Here is an 18,684-nt window from a genome sequence, read left to right as displayed (position 1 = left end):
TATATAAGGAAATAAGTTTTATTTGGTACTCAAACAAATTATAAGAAAACAAATTTTAAATTTAAAACTTAGTAAGAATTGAATGAGTCGAGTTATAATCCACATTTTAGCTCATTTTTGCCCAATCCGCTTCAGTCCAAATGACATTTAAATGGGTTAACCAGTTCATTTATCAATTCAATCCGTCCATTCTCAAATTTTTCCCAATCGGGGCATTTAAAAGCTCTGTCAATAGAAAAGACAAATATGAAACAATTTGCTAAAGATAAATATATGAATAGAACAAAAGTTTCACCGAAGGCAAATTTGAGCAATTTCAAATACTACAGTACAGGAGCAAATTTTGATCTTCCCCTTTGTACAAAATCATACTGTCTATGAGACAAATATGGAACTATTTGTTAACGTCAAATATCCTTGTTTTGAAATGAGAAAAAGTGGCCACCAAAGTTGTAATGCAATTATAACAATTTTTCATCCTTAACTAGAAGTTACGGGCTCAAATCCTGAAATTAAAGTCGTCTTGACAAAGAGTGCCATGTATATATCAAAGTGGAACTGAATTCAAGTTAGTTAGAACCCCAAAATGTGACGGGAACCCAAAGAAGAGGAAGGGTGAAACAGTGATGATGTCGTTTTCAAGCAACAGAAAATTTTGATGCTTCTAATTAACTGCTACTAAGGTTTGGTGAGAGATATGTATAGAAAACTTCTACCAATAAATATCCAAATAGTCCGGAAAGACTTTTCGCATGTCTTAAAATATGAATACGAGAGTGACAGTTCAAGTAACCTTATAAATTCATAATTTTAAGTAACTTAGACAATTTTAGGAACTCAAAGAAATTCATTTATGTGATACACGACTTGAATAATTAATTTTAAAAAGTTGGAACTCAATAGTTGCATGTCCTAAAATAATGGTTAGAAGTTGCAGTCGTTGTTGGTGCTACTCCTATGTTGAAAACAAACAAAAAAAATTGATCTAACCACCCTTCCAACCCACGCAAATTAACATATCAACCATTATTTCCTTGACCTTTCGCCTATATAAAATTAATCCCACTTATAAATCACACATAAAAATGTTTCCCCACCTCTCTTCTCCTAAACCAAAAATGGCTTTCAAGAAATTGGTCATCTCAATTTGTACTTTCAAGGATGTGTTGATGTTAAAGGTGATTCAAGCCAGTAATAATCAGAATAAATCAAGAGTTCATCATGAAGTGGCTGGTGAAAGATGTTGCGTGTGCTTATCAAGATTGAAGGATGGAGATGATAATAGAGTGTTGCCTTGTCTACATGAATTTCATCGCGAATGTGTCGATAGGTGGTTAAATGGTGCACGGAGAACGTGTCCAGTTTGTAGGTTTTCCATGGAAGATGGAAAGAAGTTGTCTCTCAGAGCAGAGGATTTAACAGAGGAAATGGTTATATGGTTTTCCTCATTTCATGTTGCTGGCTTTTGATCAACTGTACTTAGTGATAACGTGTTGACAATGTAGCAGTGGGAAGTATTTCCATGACACTATATTTGGTCACGAAACATTGGTATAAAAAAAGAGAAGGCACAAATTTTCGTTGTGCACCTTTGATACTTAAAATTGTCAATAGTATTGTTAAAAAAGATTCGTCGATTATTAGTATCATTTAAACAAGAACAAATTGTTTGGAAAAAAAGACAAACACATCCTAGGTATAACAGATCATTTTTTTTTCTTCATAAAAAGCAGAAAACAAAAAAGGTTCCGTTGCCGGGAATCGAACCAGGGTCTCCTGGGTGAAAGCCAGATATCCTAACCGCTGGACGACAACGGAATTTGGTGATGTGTGAGCTCAGTAAAGATATTAGTTTTCTTTTTGTCACACACTAAATCCTTGGTAATTAATTGACAGACAGAAATTTACATCAATTAAAACTTATTTACGAAGTATTAAAGATAAGAGTTGTAACCGAGCCGTATATTAATCTCTATGTAATTATATTACTCTATAATAATTCTACACCAACCGAGTTGAGCTCTGATTATGATTTATACATAAAAAATAATTGAATTCGAGCCTTTTTATGAACTTGCTTACGAGTTCGTATGAACTCAGAAATTTCTTAAAATGTTCTATTCTTTTGTGAAGGAATAATTTGTTTATTCTTTGTGTATAGTTTATTTATTTATATATAAAAGAAGAGCTTCAACACAGAAAAAAAAAGAAAAAAAAAAGGGGGAAATATATTGAAATGGAGTACAGTAAAATCTCTATAAATGCATATATTTGGGATTGAAAAAAAATATTTATTTATCGAGATAATTATTATTTTGGAGAGTATTTTGCAGTATGTGCCATAAGAAAGGAAAAATAATTGAATTAATAATTTCAAAAGTTTAAATCTAAGAAACTAAAAAGTGTAGTCTTAGCATATTTAATATTTAAATCTAGGAAAGGTAAACTAATTTAGTGAAGTTTAATGTTTCTAATTGTATTCATGGATATATAATATGAAATATGATGGATGTAGACCATCTTTTCAACTACCCTAACGAAATGATACAGTTATGGAATCACCTACAGAGAAAAAGATTATTCAATCTGTAATGAATAATGATGATGAGAATGATTCTGAACAAGATGATAGTAGTATTGTCCCACATATATCGTCAAAGGAGGCATTTCAAGCAATGACTACATTGTCAAACTATTTGGTACAACACGAACAAAATATTTCAAAAATTGTGTTCGCTCTTCAAAAAGTTAAGGATGAGATTAATTTTGATTTTGTTGGAAAGAAAAAACAATCAACTATAGAATCATATTTTAAAAAAGAAATAGTTATTAATCTAGTATTATTGGCTGATTAAATATATATAAATTTTTGATGTATTCTAGTAATTATTACTTTATATTTTTTTCTGGACCTCAAATGCATTTAGCGAAAATATTATTTTAATATAACTGGCTCAAATCGAAATTAAAAAAAATATTTATTTAATGAGATTATTACTTTATCGAATATTACAGATTGTACTGTAATAGTAATAGCTTCCTTGTGTAGAAGCTTTCCACCTTTGTGCCACTTTATATTTTTCATTTGCAATAGTGATCTCCAACTTCAAGCATGGTACTACTAAAGTAGTCCATTGACGAGACTGGACCCATGCATTCACTGTTGTGTACCAAAACAAAACTGCTTTTGTCGTATTTAAGTGATGCAACACAAGAGAAAGGAAAGAGCATGTTCACATTCATTGTGGTAGTAGAGAAAGGGAAAACACTACATAAATTCAACTCATTAGTCAAAATATTTTGCTCAAATTGAACCCGACTTGAATTAATTACCCGAGTGGGTCCTAGAAGCTACGACTCAAATTATTTACTTGTCTGTTTCATGTTCTATTCAATGAATCACTATGTGTGCATTATATTCAAAGAGTAACTGAGTATTATTCTCTACTTCTTTTTGATATTATCAGAATATATATATACTCCGATGATATCAAATAATAAACACGAATTACTAGTTAAAAATAAAAAGATAACTGTTTGTAAATAGTTTTTTTATAAAAATAAAAATGTTCTTTTCTCTTTAAAACAAAATAAAAAATTGCCCCCCCTGCTGCCCACATTAACATATATCTGTTGACGACAGTGGGCTAAGGTTCCAATAGACAATGGATAAGGATGACTGTTCTCTATGCCCCTTGAAAATGACTCCACTCGTTTTGTGTTGTCTCTTAGGATCTCCATTAAATTTAATGTACAGTAATTCCAAATCATTGGATCAAATTTTATATTAATTTTTTTTCTCTTATTATTATTATTATATTATTATTATTATTATTATTATTTATTTTATTTATATATTTTTATCTCATAAAATAAAATTCTTTATAAAAAATATTCACTATATAATTTTTATATTGTTTTAAATTATAGTCGTTTAATATAAAAATTATTTTATATCATAATTTTTTAAATAATATAAATTGCTTGCAAATATTACATATTATATATAATAATGGATAACACAAATAAAAGTGAAATCATTAACAAAATATAATTAAATAAATATTACATAATAAAAAAATTTATTTTAAGTTCCCCATAAATGCTCTATTAATGCATTATGTAGTTTAAAATAAGTTTCTTTGTCCTTAATTTTTTTTATGTAGAGCAAGAAATAATTGAAATCTATAATTTTCATCTACTGTCATTTCTATCGCTGCAGTTAAACCATCTAAAGCATCTTGAATTGGTGAGTTAAGATCACGCTCATCGTCAATTATCATGTTGTGCAATATAATACACGAAGTTAATATATTCACCAATTTATATTTTTGCATATTTAATTTTTGTCAAGGTTAATTGTACTTATATCCAATTCAAATTTATAGTAGAATTAACATAAATTTAATTTTAAAAAATTTCAAGTAAAGGAAAATAATATATAAAAAAATTAAAATCTTAATCTAAAATTAATATTATAAAAATATTACGTAAAACTAATAAAATATTTTAATTAAACATACCAATTTATATAATATTTAATTAAAAATATAGTATAATAAAATTATAATAAAGGATAATTAGTGTAATGAATAGTGTAGCATTAAATTTGGTGCTACACTATTCACACACTAAATTTGGTGCAAAATTTGACATGAGTAGGAGCAACTTTGCACCAAATATAGCATTTGATGCAAAATTTGGCATGGATTGGAGATGGGCTTACGCACTCATGGATTGCTTTCTTCGAAATTATAATCACTCTATCTCAATTTATGTGATACAGTTAAAAATTTGAGATTCAAACTTTTAAATTTTTACGATAAATTCCAACATGGAGGCTATAAGTTTGTTAAGCAAATTGAATCCCAAATTTTACATTGGAATTACTACACTTTATAGTGCACGTAAACTAAGTTATAAAAATCTGAATAATAAATGTCCAATTTCACGTTTGTAACAAGACCATCATTCTTTCTTGGAAGAAATACTTCAAAATGCAACAAAAAAGAGCATCAAGCATCACCATCAAGTAACAGTAGAATACTAATAATATGGACGAAGAAAGAAAATAATATTCCTAGCAAAATATTGGGCCATAAATTAGTGACAAATAATAATGAAAGTGATAGCCAAAGCAATTTCTACCCCAAATAACATATGATTCCAAACTTTTTGACTGTACGATGCAACTTCACATACGACATACAAGGCCTCGTCTTCTCCCAACCACTCAATTTACTTTTTTTTCTCATGCATTTAATATTCAAAATTCAATTGTCCAATTATACTGAATTCCCATAATGTAGGGTTTAATAAGGGCATATCTAATTCAAACACTACATTTTACATTAAATTTGATATTTATAAATCAACTTCAATCCACCGTATTAAAATTATATTAAAAAGAAATATTTTTAACTCTGTTCATTATGATTATATTTTCTTATTTCATAAAACAAAATTCTTTCTAAAACGTTCATTATATATAATTTTCATATTATTTTCTTTTATAGTCGTTTGATATAAAATTATTTTATATCATAATTTTTTAAATAATATAAATTGCTAGCAAATATTACATGTTATACATAATAATGAAAAACACAAATAAAAGTGAAATTATTAACGAAAAATAATTAAATAAACATTACACAATTAAAAATTTTATTTTAAATTCTACATGAATATTCAACTTTCAAAATCACTACAGTGCCCTCACAAATGCTCTATTAATGCATTACGTAGTTCAAAATGAACTTTTTGTCCTTAATTTTTTTATATCGAGCAAGAAATTGTTGAAATCGATAATTCTAAAGTACATTGTATTATTTGTCCATCAATTTATATTTTTGCAAATTTTAATTTTTGTGAAGGTTAATTGTAATTACATCAAATTAAAATTTATAGTAGAATTAACATAAATTTAATTTTAAGAAAGTTATGTATAGAAAAATAATTTATAAAAAAATAACTTTTCAATCTAAATTAATATTATAAAAAATTACAAAAAATAATGAAATGTTTAATTAAAACATACAATTTATATAATTTTTTTATTAAAATATTGTATAATAAAATAATATTTAAATATTTAAAAAGTAAATTGGTGCGATGAATAATATTACATCAAATTTGATGTAACACTATTCAGAGACCAAATTTGGAGTAAATTTTGATGTTTGGATGAAGATGGTCTAACGGAGAGGATATCATTCTTGCCCAATTATTATTATATTTTTACCGTTTGAACTCAAACTTGGAATTTATATTCAATTACAACTTGAAAAGTTCCGATGGAAAAATAGTGATTCTTGGAAAGTTCCGATGGAAAAATAGTGATTCTTGAAAAGTTCCGATGGAAAAATAGTGATTCTTTTTCGTAGTGCATTTGGGAGAGATGAGAAGGGTCTCATTAAAACTTTTTTTCGTAGAAAATTATATTTTGCAAAGAGGATCACAACCAAATTTTTCATATATCTCGAAACTATTGAATAATGAATCGTTTGGTTGTTGATTAGATAACAAAAATTAACTATGCCAGATTTTTGTTATTTTTTAATTATATATAAAATAATATATAAATTAACTCTAACTTATTTAAGTGAAGTTATAAAATGATAATCAAAGGTGGTATTTAAATATGGTAGTAGGCACAAATAACCAGCCAACTCAATTTAGTAAAGAAAGTGGTAGTTGGAACAAATGAATACAAAGAGAGAGAAAAAAAAAAATTCCAGCTTGTTTGTTGTTGATTGTTTTCATTGCCATAAAAGACTAAACCGTCTTCCTATTTGATAATAATGCCCTACACTTTCCTTAAACCACAACCTATTTTTTCCCTTCTTTCTTTAATCTTGCTAGTACTAGTAATATTCATCGGCCCACAAGGCCACCATCAATACAACAGTGAGTTGATATTACAAACAAACAAAAAAAGCAAAATGGGAAGAGTAACAGAAATTGTTTTAAATACTATTAAAACGAGCATCACTTAGACAAATCTTCTAAATTTTACTACTAATAAACCCATTCCCCCGTCCCCCCCTTCAAAATGGGGCGGTTGACGTCCGATACAAAGAGTTCTTTTTGGGAACTTTATCAGCTGCAGCTAAGCGTAACTGCCCAAATTAAGAAAAAAAATACCAATAAATTATGAGTCATCTATATCCTTATTTTAGTTCTAATTAAAGAAATCATTTGATATAAACATAATAAAATTAAAAAAAGATAAAGGACCTGTTCCTGCTTCTTGAGTCTTGCATTCTCTTCGACTAAATGTGCCACTTCCATCTCCAACTCGTTTATATAAGCCTGTAAATCATCAATGGAAAAAGAAGAAAATCAGCATATTGTCAAAATCAAGAACACCAAACGTAGTTTTATCTGTTGTCCTATTCAGTTCCTTTTAGAATCTATTTGGATTGGCTTATAAATTACTTATAAACTGTTTTCAAAGTTTTTGCGTGTTTGACGCCAACTTAAAATTATTTTAGGCTTAAAATAAGCACCAAAAAAATAATTAGGTCTGTTTTGCTTAATTCATCTAAAACAACTGAAAACTGCATGTAATTCTAAAAAAATAATTAGGTCCGTTTGACTTATTTTTTTTTTTTTAGCTTGAGTTAATTTCAACATGTAGCACCTTCTTAAAATAAGTTAAACCACAAACATGCATATACAAAAGGTAAGAAACATAATTTATTGCTAAAACTTGTCAGGACAAGCGAAAACATTCAAGTATAAAGTAAATGATTAAGATAAAGCGAGTGTCGCTTTCCTGCTTTCTAGCTCTTGATCTAGCAGCAGAAGCACGGTTCTTGATCATCCTCTGATTTCTCCTATCCCCTGTAGAATTGTCCTCTGTTTCAGGGACAACCCTTTTACTTCCACTAACATTTGGTTGATGCAAGATTGAGTTTTGCCTTAAAGGGTTATCAAAGAAATGAAACTCTGGAACAGAGTTTAAATTCAGCATAGTTGTTGCTAAAACAGGGGAGGCTGCTGCTGTTGCTGCTGCTACTGGTGATGGTTCATTAGCAAAAGGTCTAGCCAAGAAATCTTGTAAAATCATGCCACCAAAATTAGCATTTTGATGATGATGATCATGATCTCTAGAGTAATTAGTATTGTGGTCTTGAAGAGAAGAAAGATTAATGTCTTTCCAAACTTCTTCCATAGTTTTGACCCTTGAAGAAAATGGAGAATGAGATGAAGAAAAAGTAGATGATGTTGATTTAGAATAAGCTGAAAGTCCCCTGTTGTCACTGCTTGATAACCACATGACTTGATTCTTGAAAAAACTTAGAATAAAATAAAAAGGGAAAATAAGAACGTACTCTTTTATTATGTTCTACCATTACTGTTTTCTTTCTAGTACTACTATACTACTAACCAGGGAGCAATCTCTACAAGAGAAAGTTTTGTGTTGTCATGTCGGAGTGGTACGTACAATGATCTACGTGCCCAAATATGTGGCGCTTTGTACCATTTCTTCAGAAACCACCTTAAAAAGTACCAACTTGGGATAACAAGACATATGGGACAGGGTTTTTCTTTCAAGAGTGAACCAGTATGAGCCAACAAAAGCCATTTCATTTCAGCTGTTGGCCAAATATTAAAAAGACACTTTAATTTGTTTTAAGTTTACAAGTAAAAACTCTTTAATTTTGAATATGTACATCTAGATATCTTAATTTGTATTCACTGGTACACTCAAACTAATAAAATAATCGTCTAGACTTTTTTAAAATTTATGTGTTACGTGAGCATGGTGTGTTCGTGAGACCCAGTGATAACAAGTTAAAGTGTTTAGTTTAACATTTGAGGTTTTTGAGTTAAGATGTTTATATAAACATTCTCAAAATTGAAGTGTTTACTTATTAAGTGATGTGACAAATTTGAATGTATATTATTTATATATTATGTCAAGAAGTAATTAATACTAATAACAAACTTAGTCTACTACAACTATTAAAGAGAGTGAAAAAGATAATTCATTACCAAATTATTTTCCTTTTTTTTACTATCTATAACATTTATTGGTGAAATTACAAGATTACATATTATAATTGAAAAAAGAAAATAAAATCTTTTCAGGATAAGGTGCGAATATCTTTTCAGTAATCCTCTTAACTTGTCTATAACTCAACAAATTTCGAAAAAGAATATAGTCCAAAACTCCACAAAAGAACACCTCACTTCAATTAATATGAACTCTCTTTTTGACTAACTTTTATGTACTTTATATATTTTTGTATCAATAACAAAAAAAGATCATCTCTATTTATAGGTGAGTAAGTCTTTCTAGTAATGAATATAAAGATAATGATAAAGTAAATAGAGAAGATAAATGAGTTGAGATTATAAGTTAGAAGCTATAATAATGTTGAAATAAAGAATGAGATAATGGAGATTGAATGGAGTAATTGTCCACGTCCATTCAGTGTAAACAAAAGGCATTCAAGCCTAACAGTGCATTGAATCAAAAAGGAGTTATTTAAAGGCACATAATGCCTAATGACACTGAAATTGCACCAACGGTACCAACGGCAGCATTATGTGCAATACTCTTAACTACAAAATAAGCAAATTAATACACTAAATATTAATATTAAAATACTAAACGACCAACAGCATTAATATACATGAATTCATCAGCTGTTATTTGTGGAATTTCTAAAGTTGGAATCATCATAATTCAAAGGTGTCCACGTGCTTTTGTTTCAGGTGACTTTGTGTTTTCGTCGCTATTTTTTCTCTTTCCTTTTTTGTTATATTTTCATTATAATTTTCAGTTAATTGAATTTGTGAAGCAATACATACATATTAAGAAAAATATTCAAAAAAATAATTCGAACAATACTTTTCAGTTTTCATTATTGTCCTTCGTAAAATCATAAATATAACTTTGCAAGTAATGTGATTTATTTTCTAAAAAATATAAAACTTTAATAAATGAAAAGGTAAATATGAAAATAATTTCAAATATTTATCTTGAACTTTAAGGAATTTAATTATTTTGAACAATAAAAAATTACTCAAAAATTTACTTAATATGGAATAAATGGAGTATAACTTAAGCTAAACAACTCAACATTATAAATAAATAAATAAACATGACTTTTCCGATTATTTTTTTTTTGAAAAATAAACAATTATTACAACTTGTAAAAATATTTGGCCAAACGAACTATTAAAACCACAGGACCACTCCAATAATGTTGCGTCGTTCTAATTCTATGCTAGCCTGCTTCTACCGCATAGATGAAAAAGTTAGATGAATTATTTTCTATACTAGGTAATGTAATTCTTCTATTTTATAAAAATGAAAATAAGCTACAAAGCGACAAAAAAGTGTTAGTTGAGATGAATTATATTTTCTCTCTCAAGGAAATTTACCTGTTAGATTTTATTTTATTTTTAAAAAAATGGCCAAAAATTATCGGGAAAATCTAGTCAAATATTAAAAATCACAATACCCAAAAGTTGTCAAATTTTAAGTATTTGACAGACCAAAAACACTCAATTTTAAATTTTTTTTAAAATTAGTAATGCTTAAAAATTTATTTAAGTGATTATTATAAACCCAGTCTAGTTATTTTTATCATTTTCAGGTGGATGAAGAATCAAGGTATTATTTATTAATCAGTTCGATGCAATTTTATGTATTAATTACTTGTTTGATTTATAAACACATAAATTTAATGGCGGAGCCATGATTTTCAATAAGGGGTTCAAAATCTGAAGAATTAGACACACGAACTAATCGAAGCGGGTTCGACATCTACAATTTATATATAAAAGATTATTTTAATCATGTATAAATAGTATAATTTTTTGCTTAAGGGAGTTCGGATTAATCCCTAGCCACAATGTGGCTCCGCCCCAGCGTAAATTAATAAGATATTTCTTATTGAATTTTGGTCTTTAAGATCTAAATAGTTTGGTTTTCAATTTAACCAATAAGAAATAACTACTCTACTTTTTTTGCTTTTTCTTATTTTTATTTATTCATATTTACATTAATTTTAATTTGTAAACACGTAAATCAATAAGATATTTCTTTTTGAATGTTGGTCTTTAAGATCTAAATAGTTTAATTTTCAATTTAACCATTAAGAAATAACTCCTACAATTTTTTTGCTTTTTTTATTTTTATTTATTCATATTTACATTGTATTGTACATAAAAGTCTACACAAATTACAAACAGAAACACATTTAAAATACTTTAATGCTAAAACAAACTCTTTTTTTTCTTATAAAATAGCAAACATGAATATAGTAGCATTGTAGAGTTCACGCTGATGGGTAGAACTCCATCAAGTCAACGACTTCAGATCGAAAACAGCAGCACAAAGATACTTGCTATAAATTGCAAAACAAAATAGAATTTGTATTTAAAATTTAAAGTCACTATCATATACTAGTAATTAGAGAATAAAATATAGTTCTAAAATAATTATATTAGGTTAGCAATTTAATTATTAACTAAAACCTTAAAATAAAAAATAGAACAAATAACTCAATAAATTTCCTTACAAAATCGTTTAAAAATTATTAATTCAATAAAATGATAAATTGTTTATTAATATGTTTTTTCAATTTGATTTATTGGTTAGATAGATTTTTTTTACACACCTAACGATGAATGAAGGGGTGGAGTAATGAGAGAATTAATATGAATTGTGGTGCAGTAATAAAACTATTTGATTCTTAATTAAAAATTTCGAATTCAAGTCTAGGGTATAATTTTTTTTTGTGGAAACATCTCTTATAAATAAATTTACATGTAATTCAAATTTAGTTGAATCTTCAATACACGCAAAGAGAGAAGGAAACAAGTGGGGAGAGAGAGAGTAAAATCCATTTATGAGAATGGAGTTTTACGCCTGCCAAATGAAGTAATAATAACCCTGGAGAATCCAGAGAAGCACTTGCCAACTGTTATTTAGCCTTTTTGTCACTATTCATAGCCTGTTTTTTGTCCAGCAGAAAATCTGATAGGAGTTTTTCCATCTATCCAGTTTCCTTCTTGGGTTGCAATTTAGTCAGTTACACATCCTAATTGTCACCCCAACAAGATTCAAGATTCCGTTGGCATGAATTTATTTTAAATAAATTAAAAATTAAAAAAAATAAGTAGGTACAATTAATTTGTCTTTTTTAATTTATAAGGTGTTTTCAACTTATAAGCTGTTTAAAATAAGTTAATCCAAGCAAACTCAATTATTTAAAGCACAAAATGACTTTAAGTTAGTTAGTCAAACACTCAAAAAAATTGAAAATAAGTTATAAACAACTTATAAAATAATCCAAACATAATGAAAAAATTAAACATATGTCTCAATTTCAAGTAAATTAATAAAGTTCAATGATGTCATTTTATACAAATTAATTTTATGCTATTTCGACCTAAGAAAATAGGCAATTAAACTCAGAAAACGATGGTAAAATATCGAATATCTAAATGTATGAATATATTTAGTAGGGTGGTGTATGTCAGATATCAGCGTTAATTCCATTGGGTATTAAAAATTTGATTGTCTGTTTGTGACTCTTGGATTGTGGCACCAACTCCTGAACATTATTGAAGATCTTTTCATAGAAATCTTTCAGATTCTAATCAGACAAAACTTAATTTATAGTCCATGAATTTTCTATAATTTTTTTTAAAAAAGAGAATCTGTCAAAGTATAGGATTTCGAATTTAGATATTTAACTATTAATTGGATCAACCTTAGTAGATGGAAAAAACAGAAGAAAAAGGGAATTGTATATATATCTACTATTTCTCAATCGTAATAGTATCTAATCCATATATGAAACTTTCTTTATTATACTCATTTGTTAATTTATATGACACATTTTATTTTTAATTTGTTGCAAAAAAATGATACATTTATTTATTTGTCAAATATTTTATGACACAATCAATATTTTATTTACGTAGAATGTCACTTGGATAAAAGTACACAACTCTTTTATTAATGAATTCGTTTATTTTAAGAATAATTTTAAAATATTGCAAAGTTTGTTTTTTTAATATTTGTTAATCTTTATGTCCAGTTAAATTAGACGCAGGAAGTACTATTCATTTGTTAGTTGTTATTAGCCCAACTATCGGATTATTGCCTTCCATATTATACCCGTCCTTTGCCGCTTATCAATAGATTCAAGAAAATGATGCATATAGACAACTAATTTGCTTCAAGTATATTTACTCAAAACATAGTTTGTTTATTTTTTTACATAGAAATTACAGTTTTCCTAATTAATAGATTATTCATCTTGGGATTGCAATGCTTGTTTTCTCCCAAAGTCTAATTAGTAAAAACATAAAGTCTTGGAACATCGAGGATTCGTTTTTTGGCCAGTAAAGTGATAAGAGGAAAAAGGCGAGTTTCTTTTTGGTTTGTGTCATGTGTGTGCTTTCTTAGATACAATAATATCATTTTAATCTTTTAGAAGCAATAGGAAAAAAAAAATCATAATCTCACTGTTGCTTCTTTGTTATAATTAATGTCAACTTCAGTTGAATATACAATTAGAAAGAAAATATTAGACTGAGAATTGGAGGGCTTTACCCAAAAGGGAAGCCCTTTCAAAAATTCTCAATGGCCAAGGCAGAACCCAGGCCAAAGAGGGGGTTTGGAAATAGTTTTCAACCAGCAATAGACGCGCCTCGGTTAGAACCTCACTAGCTGCGTCATTGCCCCAAGCGCAAAGATGAATTTTCTATCTTTCTAACCTCTCCTTTTATATGTGTCTTTCCTGGAACGTTATCTTGATGTGTCCGATGTGGGAGAGAATTAATAACCGACTCATGGGTGCCACAAGCCATGTAGCTAAACCAAAGTTAATAGAGAAGGCCGTTAGTAGGTGAAAGGATTCGATTCCTCCAAATCTGTGGTGAGTATTGGGGACGCCGTTGGTTAAAAGTAAATGATATACCCAGCAACTTGCTTGCTTACCTACCTTTTCTATATCGGTTGAAGGCATAAATGTGTCCACAAATTCAAGTTGAATGATACGTTTATGTATTATCTCAATATTTAATGACACTATCAATATTTTATTCATGTCGAATCTCATTTATTCCAACAAAAAGGTTAAACGACATCACTTAAATTGGAATAAAAAAAGTAGTACGAATTACTCAACTTAAATTGGACCGGAAGAAGTTATACGAGTTACTTAACTTCAAGTACCTTGATTTGAACTAGCAAAAGGTGGCCCAATTTGTTCGGGACTTTGGGTGGACTCACAAAATTGTCCACCATTGAGGTGGGCCTTTGTTCGAAGAAAGTTTGCAAATTTATTAATTTCATATAAAAGGGCTTATATTACTTCTATGCTATGTTATATATCAGGACAATTAAAACTCCTATTGTTTCAAAAATACACGCTCCACTAATAACCGTGCAGCATGAAAAAGAAAATCTGATAATTTCTATGTAAATATCGCAATTTCTTCCACCCCACTAATAATCGTCATGACTCATGACAAAGCAAATTTTGGTGTATTATTCCCTCGTTATTTCGACGAAACTTGTGAGCAATTTATTCCAAGTTATAACACAACTTTGCATGAAAGTCCTCATCGATGGTCCGTCATGTCTTGTGCCTAGAAGGCAAATTTTTCCCTCCTTTAGGACTTTTGATGATTCACCATGCTTGCAGCCAAGTTTATGAATTTCATCTAAATTCAATAATTTTTACTTAGATAAATCAAATGGACTTTGATAAAAAATTGAACTTATAAAATAAATGACAAACATTTCAGTTCAATCAAAATGCTCATTAAAAAAAACAAAATTTAACTAATAAATATATCAATAAAAGACAAATGGAAAAAAAGGCCAAAAAGAGAATTGTTAGTTTCAAGAGTTAAAGTTAGTCAAAAAGGTATATGAAATGATTTTTTTAGATCAAAAAATAAATAAAAAAATATTTGTAGACCAAGAAATGAATGAAAGATATTTTTAAACTTTTTTTTATAATTGAGAGATATTTTTGGTCCAAATCCTAAAATATTGTGGTGATAAAAGTAAAATGTGAATGTGAGAAAAAAAAATATCCATGATCAAACCATGGAAAAGATATATGACATCCATGCCAAAAATTCTATCAAAACTACCCAAGATTCAAGAGGTTGTCACGTCCGAGACCCCACTCTAAACATGACATGACGCCAACCTGCTTAATTCAAATAATCCAAAATAAATATCAAATTAAATATTAATGTAGGGACATGGCCTCCGACATACGATGAAGATAATAAAAAATAACAACAATATCAATCCAGTGAAATTCACAACGTGGAATTTGAGAAGAGTAAAATGTACGCAGATCTTACTCTTATCAAGATAGGACAGTTGTTTCCGAAAGACCCTTCACTCAATAAAAATATAAAAAACAGATTGAAAAAAGAACATTCTACTTGAAGAATGGAAAACTCACCGCAATGCTAACTAACCGTTTGATCCAAGTAATTTTTGGAAAAAAAATTGAAACATTTTTAGAAGTATTTGTCCATATAATTTGTCATTATTTGACAAATATATTTGGAAAAAATTCAAAGTTCCAAGTTATAGTTTTCTAGAACTTGGGAACTTGGAAATTTTAAAATTTTAAAAATTACCCCCTAACTTTTATATTTTATAAAAACACCCATTGTTTTTTAATTTTAACTAAATATTTATCTACCAACTTACTTTATTTTTCGTCTTTTCGATCATCTAATCTAGAAATGAAAGTTTGTTGGAAAGAGATTGTTCGTACAATGTAATAAGATTTTATAAAAGAATAGTTTGTTATTACATCCCAGAAAAAAATAGTTTGAGTGACAAGATTGAGAAAAAAATAATTTATTTTTAATTTGATTAATGCATTGCTCTTGCCCATATTGTTATTTTGTTGTTTTTTATTGTTGTCAATTATGTTATAATATTTTTTTAACGTAACATGTTCATTATAAAATGATTACACAAACTTATGGGTATTTAAAATAAATTTTAGAATTTACAAGTACAAAATAATATTTTTTGAAACTTCACTAAAACTTAATTTGAGCGGACAGTGAGATCTATTTTGTCTCCATGTTGGCACCAATTTTCGACTCATAAATCTTTGATTTGATAGGTTATTAGTCACCTAACTCTTCATATTCTAAGAGATAGGATCTTTTGAAGTTGTTCAAGTAAAATGTTATACGAAAATTCAATCGAAGCTTTTAACTTAGCTTTGAACTGGAAGTTCCTTATGACCTTAATTCATATTCAAAGTTCTTACCACAGTAAAAAAAATTATTTTCAATACCTATGCAACAATAAAAATCATTGAATTTGAGATCAGTACACATTTAAAGAACGATTCGGATTATAGTTTGAAAATTCAAAGTGTTACAGTGCCAAATTCTATTATGAAAGTGAAGGGGAGAAAATGAATAAAAAGATCAGGAAGTTACCAAATATTAAAAGGAAGGAAGAGAAAGCAAAAGGAGGAGGAAGTGATGTATTGTCATGTATTGAAGCCATAAATTTTATGGTAATTTTTTTTGTGTCTCTTGGATTTGGTTTCTATTTAGGAGTGGATTTTGTGGTAATTCAATAATTTTGATTCGATAAATCAAATGAACTGTGATGAAAATTTGAACCTATAAAATTTGATTAATGGTTTTTGCCTTTGTTTTTTATTTAATTTTTTTTAAAAAAGGAAAAAGAAACTGATCATTCAGAAATAAAATATATTGGTAAATAGTTGCGACCTTTTATAAACAAAACAATCGAAAGGTTTGTACTACTCTAGATAATTAATTCAGAACCTACTTTTGGTTACTTTAGTTTTTTTGCTAACATTTTACGTACAAGTATATAATAACACATTTCTTCCAGATTTTGATGTTTATATTAAATTCTTCACTCTATTGTTACAAATTTCGAGGCCCATCTAATTAAAACAAGTGGACCACACAATTAAGTTAATCTAATTTGTTCATCCTAAGAATGTTCATACGTAGCTAATTAGTTGACGTGATTGCAGTCGATCGATGCTGCATATATATGATAAATAGCCAGCTTGAAAGGCTATTTATCCTAGTAACCAAAATAGGATAAAATTGACTTAAAGTTGAGGAAAAGAATCAGTGGGTCCCCAAATATCTTTCCCAATGGTGTGTGGCTATAATATATTCAATGGAGTACTCATATTCTTTATAGTATACTCGTTTAGACATATAGTATGGAAAAGAAAGGTATATATATATATATATATATATATATATATATATATATATATATATATGTGTGTGTGTGTGTGACATACAGAATTCGAAGGATCAAATACCGTAATAGATTTTTAGAGTAGTAGTACGTAAAATAAGCTAATGTGAGACACGGTCACTACCGTTATGTGACGTCGAATTCTAAATGCATCGATCGATCGGTAAGTATATATATGAAATTATAGTAATTGAACATCGTCTAAAATCACAAAGAATGAAGTCTTGTGTAATGACCTAAAATGATCTTGGAATCATGTATAACCTAATGAAAAATAAGGCACAAAGGAAATAAGATGTATATGGTCACGAACCCATGAACTAAATTTTTGAGAGAGTCATTAAATATCTTTAATATAAATATATTAATTATTATTTTTCAAATAACATAAACATGTCACTTACTTGTTACAAATTACAAAGTTTTGGAACCTCCCAAAAAAACTAAAGAAAAAAGCAACTAAAAGAAAGCTCAAAGTTGTAATTACTAACTATTTAGTACTACTATATAGTTAAGATATATATATACACACACATACAGAAACATTTTTTTTGAGATTACCGGGTGTCCCTGACCTCCTAGCTAAGTGATACGCACTAATAGTTGTTTACCTATATATGGCAGTTTGAAAAACTTTTATTTTTTTGTAGTGACCAATGTAGAATAATCTTCTAGTCGAGGAAAAGAATCAGTGGCCGTGGGTCCGTATAACATCTTTTACAATGGAGTATACAACTATTTTACTTGAAAGAATTTTGAAGAGGAAGGGAGTACTCATTATTTTAAAGAAATTTTAGTAGTCACATGGAAAAGAAAACCAAACATGCCACGTACAGATTGGTTGATCAACATATAATGAGTACTCCACTATAATTAGTTTTTAGATGTGTCGATTGAATACATTTCGTTTAAAATCACAAGAAAGAAATTAGGAGTCGTCTCTTAGGACCTTACATCTCTTGGAATATATACACATGCATACCTAACGATGGAAAAAGATGTACTAGTGTAATGTGCAATTAATATTAGGTGATTAAAATTTCAGTCAGTTTAGCAAGTTCGTAATAATTAGTTCCAAATCTGATCAGGCACATCTCCGACCCCATTCGTTCTCCTATCTCCCAACATAGGATTTGGTATCGTACCATTATTCATGTTATTATTGTAGGGTCTCACTTTTGGTAACAAATTAACTTCAGTGTGAAACTTTAATTTGGAGCTTACGTAAATTGTCACGTTTGGTCTTGTGGCCAAATATGGATGCATGTGTCATTGTTTCATCCATCTATTCACACCCTTTAACTTATAACGTTTGGCCTTTTGTCCAAATATGGATGCATGTGATATTGTTTCATCTATACTCACATTTCACACCTTTAACTTATTCTAGTTGTAACCAG

General features: G+C 28.4%; 1 protein-coding gene and 2 non-coding genes across 3 annotated transcripts; all 3 read right to left on the bottom strand.

The window, feature by feature from the left end:
- Window positions 1–1,746: 1,746 nt before the first annotated feature.
- TRNAE-UUC (transfer RNA glutamic acid (anticodon UUC)) lies at window positions 1,747–1,818 on the bottom strand. Its single transcript has one exon. It is a non-coding gene; the product is annotated as a tRNA-Glu (tRNA).
- Window positions 1,819–6,744: 4,926 nt separating this feature from the next.
- On the bottom strand, window positions 6,745–8,416 carry LOC129873466 (protein FD). Its single transcript, XM_055948566.1, has 3 exons — window positions 7,785–8,416; window positions 7,240–7,318; window positions 6,745–7,121 (listed from the first exon to the last, which is right to left on the bottom strand). Exons 1-3 carry the CDS (start codon window positions 8,282–8,284, stop codon window positions 7,050–7,052), a joined length of 651 nt encoding a protein of 216 aa, XP_055804541.1. The 5' UTR covers window positions 8,285–8,416; the 3' UTR covers window positions 6,745–7,049.
- A 5,164-nt stretch (window positions 8,417–13,580) lies between these two features.
- On the bottom strand, window positions 13,581–13,732 carry LOC129875350 (U4 spliceosomal RNA). The gene has a single exon (XR_008763150.1). It is a non-coding gene; the product is annotated as a U4 spliceosomal RNA (small nuclear RNA).
- Window positions 13,733–18,684: the final 4,952 nt, after the last annotated feature.

This window comes from Solanum dulcamara, chromosome 11 (genome assembly GCF_947179165.1).
Source record: "Solanum dulcamara chromosome 11, daSolDulc1.2, whole genome shotgun sequence".
In the NCBI taxonomy this organism is placed as follows: Eukaryota; Viridiplantae; Streptophyta; class Magnoliopsida; order Solanales; family Solanaceae; genus Solanum; species Solanum dulcamara.
Note: the sequence above shows the minus strand (reverse complement) of the source record. Positions and strands in the feature narration are given on the sequence as shown.